The 16,654-nt window shown below is 52.7% G+C and overlaps 4 protein-coding genes across 4 annotated transcripts; 2 read left to right on the top strand and 2 right to left on the bottom strand.

Moving 5' to 3' along the window:
- Nucleotides 1–2,005: 2,005 nt before the first annotated feature.
- J4E88_003496 (uncharacterized protein) lies at nucleotides 2,006–2,442 on the bottom strand (the record flags this gene model as incomplete). The annotated part of the gene is made up of 2 exons (XM_049397147.1): nucleotides 2,006–2,184; nucleotides 2,331–2,442. 2 exons carry the CDS (start codon nucleotides 2,440–2,442, stop codon nucleotides 2,006–2,008), a joined length of 291 nt encoding a protein of 96 aa, XP_049257489.1.
- Nucleotides 2,443–5,754: 3,312 nt separating this feature from the next.
- J4E88_003495 (uncharacterized protein) lies at nucleotides 5,755–7,659 on the top strand (the record flags this gene model as incomplete). The annotated part of the gene is made up of 3 exons (XM_049397146.1): nucleotides 5,755–5,880; nucleotides 6,088–7,271; nucleotides 7,323–7,659. The coding sequence occupies 3 exons, from the start codon at nucleotides 5,755–5,757 to the stop codon at nucleotides 7,657–7,659; spliced, it is 1,647 nt and encodes a 548-aa protein (XP_049257488.1).
- Nucleotides 7,660–10,766: 3,107 nt separating this feature from the next.
- J4E88_003494 (uncharacterized protein) lies at nucleotides 10,767–12,841 on the bottom strand (the record flags this gene model as incomplete). The annotated part of the gene is made up of 3 exons (XM_049397145.1): nucleotides 10,767–10,959; nucleotides 11,033–12,596; nucleotides 12,649–12,841. The coding sequence occupies 3 exons, from the start codon at nucleotides 12,839–12,841 to the stop codon at nucleotides 10,767–10,769; spliced, it is 1,950 nt and encodes a 649-aa protein (XP_049257487.1).
- Nucleotides 12,842–13,204: 363 nt separating this feature from the next.
- Nucleotides 13,205–14,297, top strand: J4E88_003493 (uncharacterized protein; the record flags this gene model as incomplete). Its single annotated transcript, XM_049397144.1, has 2 exons — nucleotides 13,205–13,252; nucleotides 13,305–14,297. 2 exons carry the CDS (start codon nucleotides 13,205–13,207, stop codon nucleotides 14,295–14,297), a joined length of 1,041 nt encoding a protein of 346 aa, XP_049257486.1.
- Nucleotides 14,298–16,654: the final 2,357 nt, after the last annotated feature.

Below are 16,654 nucleotides of genomic sequence, written 5' to 3'. Positions count from 1 at the left end.
CTGGCGCCATCTCCTGAGGTATCTTGGCCGGCCAGCCAATCATGGGAGCGCAGGACACCCACGGGATCCTTCTCCCAGCGCTGCGACACAAAAGAGCCCACGCGACACCCCGATGCTGATAATGTACGCCATACATTGTCTCTGCCGTCCCTTTATCCCCTCTTTGTCGCTCTCTGACTTATTCTACGCGCGGGACACTGGCTGAAGACGTTCTATGAGCGCCTTTACTCCCATCATGCCTCGCCCAAACCTCCCTCCGACTCCCCAGCCGTCGACAGACATTACCGGCAAGAGCAGCGCCAATGCCCCTCAATTGGAGACGAGCTTCAACTTGCCACCCGCAGCTCTGGGTGGTAGAGGAAGTGTAGCTAGCTCCTCTGGTAAATCCGAAAATGCCTCAGACTCGTCCTACCGGCCACCTTCCCCGTCGTCCCCAGTCGCGACTTCCAAGCCCGGTCATGCGCGCAAACGCTCCCAGCAGAGCATCATCACCAAGGACGACTATTCTCTTCCGCCTCCGCCTACCCGATCCCGCAAGATCATTCAGATGAAGCCCAAGGATACCCAGGAAACCCCCAAGACCTCGTCCAAAACACAGGATGCGAAGACCACGACCGCTGCCACTAATGGTACCAAAAGGAAGCAGGCGGGTAACGCCACTGCTGCGGGACGTAAGATTGCAAGGAAGACGGCACACAGTCTGATCGAGCGGAGGAGAAGGTCCAAGATGAACGAGGAGTTTGGGGTACTCAAGGACATGATTCCGGCGTGTAGGGGACAGGAGATGCACAAGCTGGCCATCCTACAGGTACTTCCCGATACTCACCAATATTACATTCATATACTAACACACCCAGGCATCCATCGAGTACATGCGATACCTCGAGCAGTGCGTCTCCGACCTCAAGACCGCCAACTCCCGCCGCGACTCCCCATCCTCAGCTACATCCGAGCTCCCGCCACCACCAGTCCGACGCATGCACGACGACGACGACGAAGACGAAGAGCAAGACGAAGAAATGGAAGACGCTGTATCACCCACCTACGTCGAGCCACCACCCGCCCAATCCAAATACACCTTCGCCCAAGCCTCACCCGCCATCTACCCCTCCGACCGAAGCGTATACACCCACTCCACCACCACATCCCCAGCCATCATGCCCCACGATCATCGCAACGGCCACTACTCGGCGAACCCCTCCCCCGCGCTGCGCCCGTCCGACCCACACCACTACTCGCTCGGGCCAGCTTCAGTCCGCTCCACTGTAACTTCGCCTTCGATCCACCCTTCGCCTGCTTTCAGCGCTCACACACCTTCTGCCACACACTTCAGCAACCCCTTCCATAACGGCCCTCCTAGCACGGGTCCAGTAGCTGCGCCTGGCTCGTCGCATGGCTCTGTCCATTTCGCGTTGACGTCACCGGCGCTGAAACCACAGGCTGATCGTGAGGACCAGGAAGCTACTGAGGCGCTGATGATGTTGAATACCGACCGTCGTAGCTGGAGTGGCGCTAGGGGTATGAGTGTTAAGGACCTTCTCAGTGGATAGGTCGTGTGTATGAGATGTATGATGAGCGCTGTGGCGTTCAATGAGCATAGCAAAAAGGGTACTGGGTGGATGTCTGTTTACTGTTTTGGCGCTGGTGGGATTTTCTGCTGTTCAGCTCTTTGGAGCTATGCTGTTATGCTTTACGTAGACTTTATTTGTGTTTACATTTTCTGGGCATGATGAAGGGAGGTTAATGATGCGGACGACTCGTTTCTTGTACGACAAAAGCTGAAGCTGCATACCTCGATGAATATACACACGCAAGATGACTGATACGATGGCTGTTGCACAGAGATAGAGAAACGAGTGTATGATTCTATTCTAGTCAATCCCTTCCACCTTCTCCACTCTGCTCACCTCTCTCTCTCTCTCTCTTCCTTTCCTTCCCGTCTTCCCGTCCTCCATCCGCTTCCATCCCCAGCATTCTTGACGACTTGTTCCGACCAAGAAGTGATCTAGCAGTGATCACTAACCTGGCTACCAAAAGGCTCATTCTTGCAGTCGCCACCGCAAAGCGTGATGAACTGGATAGCACCGCCGTTGACACAGTTGAACAGGGCTTTAGCGCGCGCGTTGGCGTCGGTGGGTTGGCCTGCTGCGTCGAGGACTTGGTAGATGGTCGAGGCGTAGTCGCCTGGTTGTGTTAGGTGGGGACTGGAGGGCTGGAGGGCTGGAGGAGGGGAGGGAGAAGGGCTGGGGGGAGGGGGGGGAAGGAGGAAGATAGGTTTGGAGAATGGAAGGTGGATGAGGGTGCAAGAGATGGAAGTTGGGGAGACAAACCCTGAGTCAAAAGGTTACCCTCGCAGTACGCATACCCAGCGAAACAGTTGTCGGCGACAACAGTGCTAGCCATGGTGGCAGCGGCGAGGATGGCGATCTTGGAGAAGTACATGTTGATTTGTTGGGAAGTGTTGTTCGTTGAACGTTGAGATAGAAGGTTTGTAGTGTATGTGTGATGAGTGAAGAACTTGTTGATGTGTGATGATGGTTCTCTACTTGCTACAAGCCACCTCCTTATATGTCCATCTGTCTGCTGTTCAGGCATCCCATACTCCCCATTGATACTGTACGATGATGCTGTTCGTATCCTCTGTGTCTTACAGCTTCGTCACAGGCGTCAAGGGAGATGGTTGGCCTGGAGTATGCATTCGGGCTAAGGCGAGATGGGATGGGGCGTCATGGTCGCAGCGAGGATCTCTGCAGTATTGAGATTGAGATCGTCGTTGAAAGACTGAGAGTCTCGTATACAATTCGAGCCTTTGATGTTGATTGCTTGTTCAGGGTTCAGGTGGGACGGGGCGTAGGTGGAGGTTGTGGATCGCGATGTGGAGTAGAGCGTAAGACTTCGTGGAGAGTTTAGAGAGTACGCCTCGTTTCGTATCCACTTATTTACGAGTTGAGGTCGTAAAGCGATGTTGAACAGGCAGGTGATTGGAATGGACTGGCGCAACAATTCCCCTTTTCGTGGTGTCGGCCCCCAATACCCACATATCGATCGTGCTCGGGTCATCATTCCCTTCATTTCACCTTAAAACCAGCTATTTGAGGTGATCGTTTAGGCATCACTGCGTTTGGTGCCAACTGAATGTCTTGCCCCAGCAGCTCGCGATTCCCTATGAGGATTCAACCGGACGTGTAAAGATGGGCCTGCAGACGATGGAGTCCTCGTCAAGCCGGCAGCTTCCAACATCTGTGGCAGTCGTACGATTCAGTAGAACGTTCCTGGTCTCGTTCTTTGAAGCGTGTCTCTCCCGTCCTATAGCTTGCGGCACCTTCCTAAGTGTGATAGGCTACAAGAACATATTATCAACGGCTTGCTCGAACTCATCTCGACAAGCGTCGTACCTTGCGTCTTCCGCCATGATCACTCAGCTGATATCGGCGATTTCCCCGGACTTGTGCCTTACGCCCCGGGTAGCTCGATCGTAAGCGTACGAGACCGACCAAGTCAATTGGCGCTTTGTGGTCATCTCCGGAATGAAGTAAGACCCATAGAGTCCCTTATTATTACTTCCCCGCTTCAACAGACCTGTACATGACACGGGAGCCTCCAGCATCGACAATGGTAGGTTGTAAAGCATCGGACGTCGTCTCATTGAGCCGCTCGGACGCAGTCAGCATAAACGAAGCCGCTGTCGATCTCCCAGGCCGCCGACGCGCTGCCGTAAACCGGGTTCAGGCTAAAGAACATTGCAGGTCAGTCATTGATGTGTCATCCAATACTAATTTGGTCGTCAGCCTGTCTTGAAAGTTACTCCGATCTTACGGCCAAGCTTGAGGCAATGTACTTGGTTCCCCACAATGACTTTAGAGCTGCCTTGCGCTAACACGGGGCGTACTGAAACTTTGTATTTTTGTGGTCATCGCAAGACGTAGGTGGCATAAGAATCGAGCTGAAGGACCCGCGTTCGTGCATACAGTACACGGTATTCGTCTGAAGGTGCCTTCTTTCGTACGTTGAGGATGCACCTTCCTAAGGGGTCCGCCAACACCGGCAGCTGGAAGGGACCGTGCCGTACCGTGGGATCCGCATCGACGCTTATAGGGAGGAAAATCGTAGCATCCATCCATGGATTTCAACGACAATCGGTAGCTGGCGGTGGATCGTGAGAGTCTTGACGGTCATGACGTGCGGTCGATGTGTACGAAGGTGGTCGCTGCCGCGGGTCAGATTCGGCGAGTACGATGGCTCTAGCGCCATTGCCAGATCGGTCACCAGATAATTGGCATTCGTTTCCAAAATCTCCCTCGTCGCACCTGTCGCAACAACTATCGAAGCTCTTAAGTGTTGGGCGCTACTGTCTTTACGACGAGTGACCATGACACTGGTTGCGGCGCTTCTCTGCGTGGCTTTGCCGGCAAGCGCAGGGTCCGAGAGGAGAGCCGAGTCTGTGACGGACACTTGATACCTCTGCGACCTCCCAATTTCAATTTGACTTTCTCTTTTGCAGACTCTAGAATTACGGTCTGGCAGCCTGAGTACTGCGCGACCTTCACTCCACGTTCTGGTGTACATTGGGTTTCGGCTGTCGTCAGCATCATTAACCGTGGCATCATCAAACGGCGGTTTGGATATGACAGCCGCAGTAGCACCGTCTCCGGATAACTTAAAGGTAACGACATCTCACCTTTCCGCAGAGTGCCGCTTCATCTTCATCTCTCCTCACGCTCAGCTCCAAAAGACGACGCGATGTGACGGTCGTTGCGCAGCCGGCACTGTAGCTGCGAGTACATGAGGCAACTACGAATGTGTCCCAGTGCAGCCCCCATAGAAAATGGCGATCGTTGACGATCAAACGTCAGGTAGGAGATAGGAGTGGTGGGTGTTTTCATTGACTCTTCCATTCAATTCTCTCGCTTCTCTAGTCCACATTTCATTCAGCTTCGCGATCATCTCAAGACCGACGGCGATGTCTGCAGCGAGGATACGAAGAGACGGCACTATGGAGATTATGAGGACTTATCCGGCACTGATGGTATGCCTTATTTCGATGGCTAGCTCCGGTCGGACATACGATCGGTCTTTGCCTGGGTACCCAACGCATGAGCATCCATACCATCTGTTACGCCCTTTCGAGAGTCATACACCTGGAAGGGCCCAAGGAGTCTGCAGATTGCTTGGCCCCCACCAAGCTTCCACAAGCCAGCCGGCTGGCAGGGGTCGGATTCCGCCCCGACGAAGTCCCGGTGCCTATTCAAAGCCGACGCACCGCAACCATCGTACGCACCGAAGGACTAAGGCCATCAAAGTCAGCTTTCTCGCATCATGCTCTGATCTCGTAAGAAGCATGCGACTCAACCAGTAACGCGCGCGGGTGGCCCCGTGGGAGTCAGAGCGAACGGCGCGTTTTTCCCCGCGTCGCTGTCTCGCGCTTTCGCTAACGCCGTTCACCGAGATCATGCCCCCCAAACCTGGCTTAGTCTTGCACGAGAACCTCGGGGTTAACGGACAGAAATGTGTTCAGGGTGCGGGCAGCGATGGGGACTCATTTCGTAATCCAGCTGCCTGCTGTCTTTCTATTATATACCTGCGGCTGACTCCTGACGTTGTGGTTTTGCGCGCAACAATCGCAACCGTCTGGAACCAGTTCTCAAGACCTTCACAGTCGCAAACACCGCATTTGAGGATCACCATCGCAAGGAAAGCTTTGCCCACGGAAATCTCACCCTGATATCGTAGCGACAGCTACAGCGACCGCACAACATGTCTTCATCAACACGAGAACCATACCGCCAACATTCGAGGAGTAGCTCAGATACACATGTCCCAGATTTAGAAAAGGGCGACGCGAGACCGAACAAAGAGGAGGAAGAAGCTGTGGAAGAAAAGGTAAGCATTTTCAACTTTTCACGACGCGATCTCCATCAGAACACTTCTGCTACGGTCTGAAGACCTTGACGTCAGTGTGCGACTTGTTGCGCATGACACGGGAAGGCAATCAGGCTAAGTTATCCTGGCATCGGGTGGTCGGCTACTGCACCATCATCACCAACCGTCAGTTTTGAAACACTCGGAATAGGAGCTGACAATTTCAAGCAACCCCAAGAAACAAGCGATGATATCGGCGCAAATCTCGAGAAGCATCTATCAAGAAAGAGCACAAAGAAGGACCAGCTCGCACCAGAGAAATACCCCTTATCCGATCTCGACAACAACCTGGTCGGCTGGGACACCCAAGATGATCCCGCGAATCCACGTAACTACACGACAAAGAGAAAAATCACACTCCTTGGATTAGTCGCCGCAATCACCTTCGTCAGTCCACTTGCCTCGTCCATCTTCGCACCCGGCATACCTTTCGTCAATGCAGACTTCGGAAACACATCGCAGCTTCTTGGATCCTTCTCCGTCAGTGTCTACGTCCTAGGTTTCGCATTCGGCCCGCTCTTCCTCAGTCCGCTCTCCGAGATCTACGGAAGATACATCGTGCTCAACTGCTCCAACCTCTTCTTCTGCTGCTTCACCCTCGGATGCGCGCTCGCACCTAACCTCGGTGGCCTCATTGGCATGCGATTCCTCGCTGGTGTTGGAGGCAGCGCATGTTTGACAATCGGCACCGGTGTCATCGCCGACATGTTCGTGCCTGCGCAGCGAGGAAAAGCTGTTTCGCTCTACAGTACAGGCATCCTATTCGGCCCTATCCTCGGTCCTATCTGCGGCGGTTTCATTGCGCAACGCGCAGGCTGGCGATGGGATATGTGGGTCGTACTCATCGTTGGTGGCCTCTTGACAGTGGCTCTCTTCGTCTTCAACAGCGAGACGTACCATGCCGTGCTGCTCAACCGCAAGACTGAGCGTCTACGCAAGGAGTTGAACCGCCCTGAGCTTCAGAACATCATGACATACGAGAAGGATGCGGCTCTCCTAAGTCCTCTTCACATCCTCGGAAACGGCATCACGCGTCCGCTCAAGATGCTCACCCGATCGCCCATCGTTCTGCTCTGCTCGCTCTACATGTCCTTCCTCTTCGGCCTGCTGTTCCTCCTCTTCACGACCATCACACCCGTATTCATCCAAACCTACGGCTGGTCCCCCGAAATCACCGGTCTCGCATACCTGGGTATCGGAATCGGAAACTTCATGGGCATCGCTTTCGTAGCCAAGACCAGCGACGCGACCATCATCCGACTAGCGAAGAAAAACAAGGGCGTTTACGAGCCAGAGATGCGCCTACCGCTCTGCGTGTTCTTCGGCAGCCTGATCCCGATCTCGTTCTTCTGGTAAGCCCTCTCTTCACCCCATACACAGATGCACACTACTAACAACCCCAGGTACGGCTGGACAGCCTACAACAAAGTCCACTGGATCGTCCCCATCATCTCCCTCGTCCCCTTCGGTTTCGGCCTCATGGGCATCTTCGCGCCCCTTCAGACCTACATGATCGATTGCTTCCCTCAATTCGCCGCTTCCGCTATCGCTGGCATGACAGCTCTGCGTTGTCTCTTCGGCGCTCTGTTACCGCTTGCGGGGCCGACAATGTACGAGACATTGGGCTTGGGCTGGGGAAACAGCTTACTGGGTTTCCTGGCTGTGGCGTTTATTCCTGTGCCGGCGTTGCTGTTTAGGTATGGGAAGGTTATTCGGGAGAAGTATCCTGTTAAGGTTTAGATTGGGTAAAGAAGAGCTGTTGAGGATCAATTCGCGTTTAAATTTTATGATACCCTATTATGTATTCGTAGTGTAGCATTAGCGTCGAGGTGTGTAACGAAAGTAATGAGGAACATAGACATCACAGTCGGATCTCACATGCGCTTTCTATTTTCCCGATGTGCCGAGGCGCTAGCGAGTGCTAGTTATCTGTCAGATCCCAAGGCTGACACTCCGGTCCTCACACCTTCAGAGCCATCTACCCGCGCTTCCTTGTGTAGCCAAAACACTAATTAAAGAGGCTCGGTGTTGGTATTTGACTTTGAGTGCCAATATTCCTAAGCTCAGGTGCTTGTGTCTCCTGGCCTGAACAACGTACCTGCACCAATGACGGGCTGACGTGGCTTGCATTGCCCCTCACTCCCCTGTGTTGCGGTAGTACGGCAGGCTGAGGCGTAAGAAGCCGCCTTATCCACCAAGTAGCGTTTTCCGCTCAACCTGATCATGTTGGTGCACAGCAATCATCGGAGCTCATAGCTGCCTTCGGGCGACCACCATCAACAATAGTTCAACGAACGAATCTGTCAGTGAGCTACTGTTGAATCTGAACACACGCTGGCGATGATGACTCTCGAATCCCCGTCCACGGGCTCGCCGTATGACGGCCAAGCGCTCACCAGCAACGAAATCCGTCTTCTCGCCATAAATTACGTCGACAGCACCATCGAACTTCACACCAGCTGTCACGAGCTCACCGAAGACATGGAGTACGATGCGATCTCATATGTTTGGGGGCACACACCAGCCTCGGTCTCGGTTACCTGCAATGGCAGACTTCTCATGATCACACCAACCGCACTGGACATGTTGCATTACATACATCGATACCAACCGAAGACGACAACGCGAAAGATTTGGATTGACGCAATCTGTATCAATCAAAAAGATGAAGAAGAGAAGAGTACTCAGATACCCTTGATGCGCGATATCTATTCCCAAGCGGCAAATGTTGTCGTATGGATGGGCCCTTCGACTGCGGAAACTGACGTCTTCCTTGCCAAATTTCAAGACGTTAATGAGAGATTGAAGGACTGGGTAGCGCATTACCCGTATCCTACAGATGTTGATGTCGGTGATCCAGTCAAGGAAGAGTGCCATGATGATGAAGACACCTTTTGGAGCGGATTAGGCCAACTACTCAACAACGAGTGGTTCAAGCGTCTATGGACATACCAGGAGATCATTCTTCCTGAGACTGCCATATTACTTTGTGGTAGTTCTTGCTTGGACTTCGATGAGCTCTTCGATTTCATGATGCAAGGATGGTTCACTAGCGACTATATAGCAAGGACAAAACGACCAGGCATAAACACCGGTACTGCCATCACATTCCATCTTTGCAGTAATATTAGGACCTATCGATCCAACAATGTCGGCTATGGGCGCGCCAAGGCAATGGGGGCTCTTGATGTCACGTCGACTTTGTTCAAGGTACGATCTCGACACGTAAAGGAGCCGGTTGACCGTGTTTGGGCGATCGTAGGACTTTTGGAGAAGAAACTCCGAGATGAATTAGCCTCAGACGTTGACTACAGCGAAAAGGCTCGGGACAGCTACTGGAATACGTGGATCGTATTTGCCAAGGCTTTAATATTTCAATCTGGTGGATTGAGCCTGTTGCACATTCCGCCTACCCTGGAACCTAGACCTGGAGATCTACCGACCTGGTGCCCGAATCTGTTTGGTAGGTCATCTTGTAGGATGGCGATCAATGGACATTGGAATACAGAGATAGTTGAAACATTCAGTTCCATGGCTTGGGCTTTGAGCGAAGACTATAGTGCACAAATGAGCTCGGAGAGACGAGAAACGATACGGACTGTAGGTCGATTTACCATGACTACGGAGCTACACAATTTCCTCGGCATCTATGGCTTTGTGCTGGACACTATCGAAGAGGTTGTGGAACACGATAAACCTCTTGACATTACACTCGGCCATTACGATCGAGATTCGGAAGAGCACATAGCCTTATACCATACTGCTGTCGATCTACATATGAAAGCAGTAGATCTAGCTCGTCGTGTCTTCTACGGGAAGAGCGACGACATTACCAATGTACCAGAGGATTTTATCATGGCCCTCTTCTTGGATTGCCGCGTTACCAAAGACACCAAGAACACATATCATGAAACGTTACCCGAATTAGCAAATTGGAACTCAAAAAATTGGCTTGCTACACACCAAAGGGCACAGTGTCAACACCGGGTGACATATATGCGCGGACATACATTCTTCAGCACGAAAGGCGGTCGCATTGGATACGCTCACCCAGGCTGCAAACCAGGAGATCAAGTCGTGACCTTCTATGGGGGAGAATCACTATACATCCTTCGGCAGTTGAACCCAACGGAAGACGACATCGACTCGACTGGACAAGCATCTGACCACGTTCAGTATATGGGCGCTGCATTCATCCCTCATCTCATGGAGCAACATCAAAGAGACGCTGCGCGCATCGGACCTGACACTATGTTCATGGTTCACTAAGAGCTTTGGATACCTTCGCATGGGCTGCACCGTGTAAGGAGGCCTTGCAGGAGAGCAGGGCACAATGATGATGCACCGGGGAAAGAATCAGGCATTGCGACACAACCGTAATGGGCCAGCTGTTGTCAAGAAGAAGCGTCAGGATACTCATTACCTGCTGATGGGAAATTTGTCAAGGGAGAACCGTATTTCATATGTAGATGGAGGGTATGGCAGCAAGGGATCTTGTACACACCTTAGAGGGGATATATGACCACCGTTATCGACTGATCAACCCACTGACGTACACAAATTCCCTCGCGAAAAGACTTCAAGTTCGACCGTGAAGCCTACAAGGGGGGATATATCACGTACGGCATCAGACTCAGGGCATCTCGGTTAGAAATTCGCCCGTGTACAACTCTAGCGCTCAGTACTGACTCTCGTGCATGCAGTAGTCGGAGCAATGTCTGCGACTTGGAGGCCAAAAGGGAGCTCCTCACATGCCTGACCAAGTCACTTCCAACATGCCAAAACCACTATCAGATTTCTGCAGAACATAACCATGGTATCGGTATCTCCATTCAAAACAACCCCACCTACAACTTCCTACTCCTAACAAGCCCAGCCTTGATACCCGTAAGCTCACCCCCATAGTTCGCACTGCCCTTAGCCGCAGCCCCCTTATCAAACACCTGCTTCATACTCTTGAGCTTCTTCTGCTTCTCCTTGTACTTCTCCTTCTTCTTGACACGCGGGTTCCGCACGCTCTTTTTGCGGTGAGGCGTCAATCTAGTCATCACGTTAGCATTTGTTCCAGGAAAATGGGGGGAGTGGGAATGAGAGGAGATGGAAGGAAACATACCCCTTATTCTTCTGAATCTGGTAAGAAATCATACGACGCCCATCATCGCCAACGACTTCCTCTTCAATAACCTGGGCACCTTGCTTCTTGGCGAGGGCGTAAGCCTCCGCGCGTTCAAGCTTAGTCTGCTTCTTGTCCTCTGAGCGGGCGGCAATCATATCGTAGTAACCATCCTCATCTTCAAAGTCATCGCGCTTAGTCGCTGGCGCTTCATCAGCGGACGAAGCGCCATCGTCTTCGCCCAGCGCAACACCGGGACCGGCGTCCTTGTGTTGACCGCGCTTCTCGGCTTCAGCTTGCAGACGCGCTTGTCTATCCTTGAGTCGCTCGCGGTGCGGGATGTCGGCGTCGCCGCCCATGTCTTTGCCCGCGGCGTCGCGCTTGTTGGCCTTTTGAGCGATTTGCGAGGTGTAGAAACGGAGAGATTTCTTCTTTTTGGCTTTTTCGGCGGCTTCGTGCGCGGTGAGTTCCGTTTCCTCGCCGAAGTCCGAGTCATCTGCGTTGAGGAGGTTGAGCTTGGGTTCTGCGGTCTTCTTCTTGCGCGATGCCTTCTTGAGGGCGGCCTTGTCGGCGAGGGTGTCGAGTGATGCGAGGTCTTGTTCGGTCTTTGCGAGCTTCGCTGCGCGTCGCGCTGCTGCTTCTGCTTGCGCCAATTCTGCTGCTCGTTCTGCCTTGGTCTTCTTCTGCTTTGTGGGTTTCTTGACGGTCAGGTCGTTTTCGAGTTCGTCGGCGCTCACGTCCTCCATAGCTGAGTCGTCGTCGTCGTCGCCGGTCTCTACCATGGGATCCGCGATAGGCAGATTTTCTATCCGCGTCCATACCTTCTGGCACTTTAGCAGGGTCTCCATCACTGGGTGTTCGTGTAGCTCAGCAGGATCCATTGCGATGACCGGTGACCCGTCGTCCGTTGCAGTGGAGCCGAGTACAGCAAAGTACATAGCCATCGCTGCGAGATATGCGGCGCATGCCCGGTATTTGGTGACAGCCTTTGGCGTTGGGGGAATTCTGTCTGCCTTCCCCGACTTCGCCATTTGTGCCTTCAGCACCTTCTCGGCGGCCTTCGCGGCGGCAGCCAGTTCCTCGTGTAGCGGTTGCAGCCTCAAGTATTCTTTCGAAATGTGCTCGAACTCGGGGTATCGCGTGCGCATGATCTTCATCCTCTCCTCCTCGGTCATGCTATCCGTGATCTGAAGTTGCGGTAGAACTTCCGTTACTACAGCGCCACCTTCTGCTTCCTTCTCACCATCCTGCGCCATCCACTCGTCCTCGTCGAAGCCAAAGTCTGCCTCTGTCATGCTTTGTAGCTGCTTCTTTTGTATGCGCCGCGCTTCCGCTTCCTCGTCCAACGCGTCTTGCTCCGTTTCTATCGCATCGGCGTTGTAGTAATCCTTCTTCGAGGTACCCCATCCACCAACGTCTTCATCTTCCTCGTCGGCTGGTTTGCGCTGTCCCGTGACATCATCTCCTGACTCGTCGCCGGTATCCTGGTCGTCGAAATCGTCTTCATCGTCGTCGTCGCTGCCGGCATCGAGGATTTCTTCGTCCGAGGCCTCTAAGAATTTGTCTAGATCCAGATCAGCTATCGTATACCATACATATAACATCATTTGGCTAACCTTCTTCCTGGTACTTCCTCAACCTCTTAGCCGCCGGTCCTTCATCCAGCAGTACCTTGTCGCGATTGATATGGAACTCGTCCTCGGAATCCGCAACATCCTCATAAGAGTTGACCGCCATCCTGGAGTCCTCCTCTTTCAGCGCTTTTGGCGCGCGCGACCCGCCACTACCAGCCTTTCTCTTTTTTGCCATGATTGCGATATGTGTTGGTGCGTGGCGTATGTGGTGGTCGCAAAGTGTCGCGGGAACTTTTTTTCGGTAAGAAGTCTTGGCTTTACCGCGGAGGTTGGAAAGTCTCCACTAGTGGAGCGGAGCTAAGCTGCAGGGCGTGTGCGTATGTAAGCACGCCGCATGTGAATTCGATACTGACACGCGATTTCACCGTACACCAATTGAGCATTGCGGTACCAATTCGTCCGCGTAAGCAAAGCCGGATATCAGGCTTCCGATACTTCCCTTTGTTGGAGTTATACAGTGCCGTTCCTCATGTCCCAACTGCTTCTCGGAGCAACCATCATCCTCTTGGTGCTCGTTGGACTTATTAGTGCGGACATCATGGGTTTCGCATTCTGGAAAGGCAACCAATTCCCTGTGGAGGGCAGAGTAAGCTTTGGATCTCTCATTCAATTCGAGTACGTGCTAATGGCATATATAGACGGTTCTACTTACCGGCTCCTCTCAAGGAATGGGCTGCGAAATCGCCCGTCTCCTCTCCGCGCGCGGCGCAAACCTCATCCTCGTCGCACGTACCGCGAAGAACCTCGAATCCGCCCTAGCCCACGCGAAAGCCCATGCCAAGAACCCCTCGACCCAACGCTTCACCTACATCGCCGCCGACGTGACCTCCGAGTCTGAGAACACGCGCATTCTGAAGGAAGCTACAGCATGGAACAATGGACGCGTGCCGGAGATAGTTTGGTGTGTCGCGGGGTCTTCAGTACCAGGCCTCTTCATCGAGACGAGCACTGAGACGCTGAGGAGACAAATGGAGCTCAACTACTTTGCGTCGGCATACATGGCACACAAGACACTGCAGGCATGGTTTTACCCCGAAGTACCGTACAAGCCGCAAGAAAAGGGTACTGCTCCAGAACTACCTCGCAAATTCATCATGACCTCGTCCGCGCTCGCTTTCATGAACCTCGCAGGCTACTCGGCCTACTCCCCCGCCAAAGCCGCAATTCGATCCCTCGCCGACGGCCTCCGCTCCGAAGTCCAGCTCTACAACGCGGCGCGTCGCTCCAAGACGAGTAGCACCGGTGTTGTACCCGCACCTTTCGACGTCGATATCCACATTGTCTTCCCAGGCAGCATACTATCCCCCGGTTTCGAGAACGAGAACAAGACGAAACATCCCGTGAGCTTTGAGCTAGAGTCTTCCGACCCAAAGCAGACTGAGCTGGAAGCTGCGACAGCGGCGGTCAAGGGACTGGAAGGGGGAGATTTCATGACTCCTACAAACTGGCTCGTGCATCTGATGCGTTATGGCTCCATGTCCGGTAGCCAGAGGAACAACGTGGTTGTCGATACTATCGGAGCATGGGTTGCGACAATCATCTGGTTGGTCATGGTGCCGGATCTGAATGGCAAAGTCTGGGCTTGGGGCAAGAAGAATGGTATGAGCGTGTTCAGGCCAAATGCGCAGTAGATGAGGTTTTGTATTGTGAATGGCATAGGCGTATACCCCAGGTGACATTATACTATCCAATTGAAATGTTAGATTCGCGATCAGCCAAGAACCCCCAGGACTCTCCAGAAGTGGAATCCATCCAATCCGCTCGTGGAATGATGTCTGGCATGTTGTACCCAGGCTGATAAGATCGCAGTACATGTGCCGGTACCTTTTCAACGATAGCATACTCGCCCTTGACAAAGCATTGCCATGGATATGGAGTCTTGAACTCTAGTGCGTGTGCATAGCCAGGTTCAACATCTTCTATATCCTCGAGATCTACAGGGACGCCAGTGACCAGAACGTCTAAGCTAGGACACCAACCACGCGCATCGAGGTATTGGAAGAAATTGCTGGCAAATACCTCTGGTTGGAGTTCGTACTCTTCCCCGTATGTGTCGCGATGGAAGATGTCGGGATAGTATGTGAATAGAATTGAGCGCAATTGCGTCATCTGCTCGAAACAGTTCTATGATCGTCAGTCATATTGCTCCAGTGCGTGAAAGAACCCTGCTTGCCAGAAACTCTGCATACTCCTCATCTTCGTCTTCTTCATCTTCGTCATCTTCCCCTTCCCATATGGAAGCTTCCATGACATCCTTCGATATTGGTAAGCGAAGATGTTCCACGTTCTGGCATATCGAAAGTAGGCGCGATAATTGATCGTCCCAATCGCCGAAAGGAAACGTAGTGTATCGATTCTGGACGCCGAGACTCTTCAATCCAGGGCCCCTGCGCTCGATCATGCGCCAGAATTTGTCTAGATTGTCCTCCTGATGATCCCAGACGAGATGCAGACTAGTAAGGTTTTCGCAGCAGTAAAGCAAATCTGAGATGGAATCCCTGCCATCAATGGCAACATACACATGCTCCAAAGCAGGGGTTCTGCCGTTGAGGCTAGACACAAACTTGTCGTAAACAGTGGCGTTCTCACAATTGAACAACGCAAGAGTTTTGACGTCACTGAAATCGATGGTGGCTGCCAAGCAGCACCAAATCTCGTCAAACTCGACGTTGTATAACTTCAGGTGGGGCAACTTCAAGAGTCTGCTTTCTGAGTCGGCGGATTCGTGTACATTGTGGTCGTGTCCCTCACCGTCGGCCCGAAAGTTTGTGAGATCTATACTCACCCGCTCGAGGCAACGGATCTGTAAATGTCGCAGTTCTCGTTGACTACACTTGAGCAGATGAAAGATGTCTTTTCGGAGACTTCGGCCCATGGCAATGAATCTAAGTTTGCCTAGTGATCAGTCTCTATAGTAACTTATGGTGAGATGAACTAACCTGAAGGCATGAAGCTGATTCTTTGGAAGCATGGAGATCAAAAGATGCATCAGCACGTCTCTTGCATCAGCCGCACTAGCCAGGTGCTCATGGTTCGGCGGTGGTGCATCATCCGCTGGGTCACGTAACTCATCTTCGAAAGATAAGCTCCTGATGTGACGCAGGTGGTAACTGGCCCCTGCAGCGATGCATTTGAAGAATCTTGTCAGGCCTTCCTCCCTAGTGTGTAAGTAGACAGTATGGTACAGTCGCGGTAAACTGAGGTTGCGCAGGTGTTTCGACGTCAGACAAAGAGATTTAAGGTCGCGTTTCGTATGGATGTATCCGAGTATGAGTAGCTGGACCTCGTTCGAAAGAGACTGCATGACGCGTTGAGATACCTAGGTAGTGTGGAGGAGAGAGATTTTGCGGGAAGTCGCGAATGTGGACGCGACGCGCTGTTCCACTTTGTTCGCGTTGCCCCGCTGTTTAAGGAAGCCGCCAGGGGTCCCCAGCACGACGTCACGTGAGATAACCGTGCCCCTCATCCGACCACTTCGCACTCCCATTGCGCAACCAATCCTCCATCCCCACTCATCGCAGCATGGACATTCACGCCCTCAATGTCCGCCTGAAAGCCGAGCTTGTCGAAGATGTCAAGCGGACGAGACTGGAATACGTGCGACTTCCGCGTTGAACAGCACAGCGCCAAACAGACATTTGTTGTTAGCTGATCGCATTTCCCAGCTTTCGCTCTACTCGGATCTGAAAGCGCTTTACTTGGTTTCGAAGGACTGGAACAGCATCGCTACGGAGTACCAGTACCGAAAGACCGTGCTACAGAACAGTACATATGCTCGCGATGACCGGCTGTCGAACTGGCTCTTTCCAGGCACTGCCACTGTATTCCGGCGATGCCTTGACATCAGCGCGCGAAAGCACTTGATACACACGCGGAGTCTGAACCTACTAGAGGGTATACGACATGAACCAGGGTCTGGCTCAGCTAACAATCTTGCCTCCGGTAACTACGCTGTCTCTGTCCGTGTGTAAATATCAACCACTACAAT

This window comes from Alternaria novae-zelandiae, assembly GCF_023758075.1.
Source record: "Alternaria novae-zelandiae strain BMP 2774 chromosome Unknown scaffold_5, whole genome shotgun sequence".
Lineage (NCBI taxonomy): Eukaryota > Fungi > Ascomycota > Dothideomycetes > Pleosporales > Pleosporaceae > Alternaria > Alternaria novae-zelandiae.
This window is presented reverse-complemented; position numbering and strand designations above follow the sequence as displayed.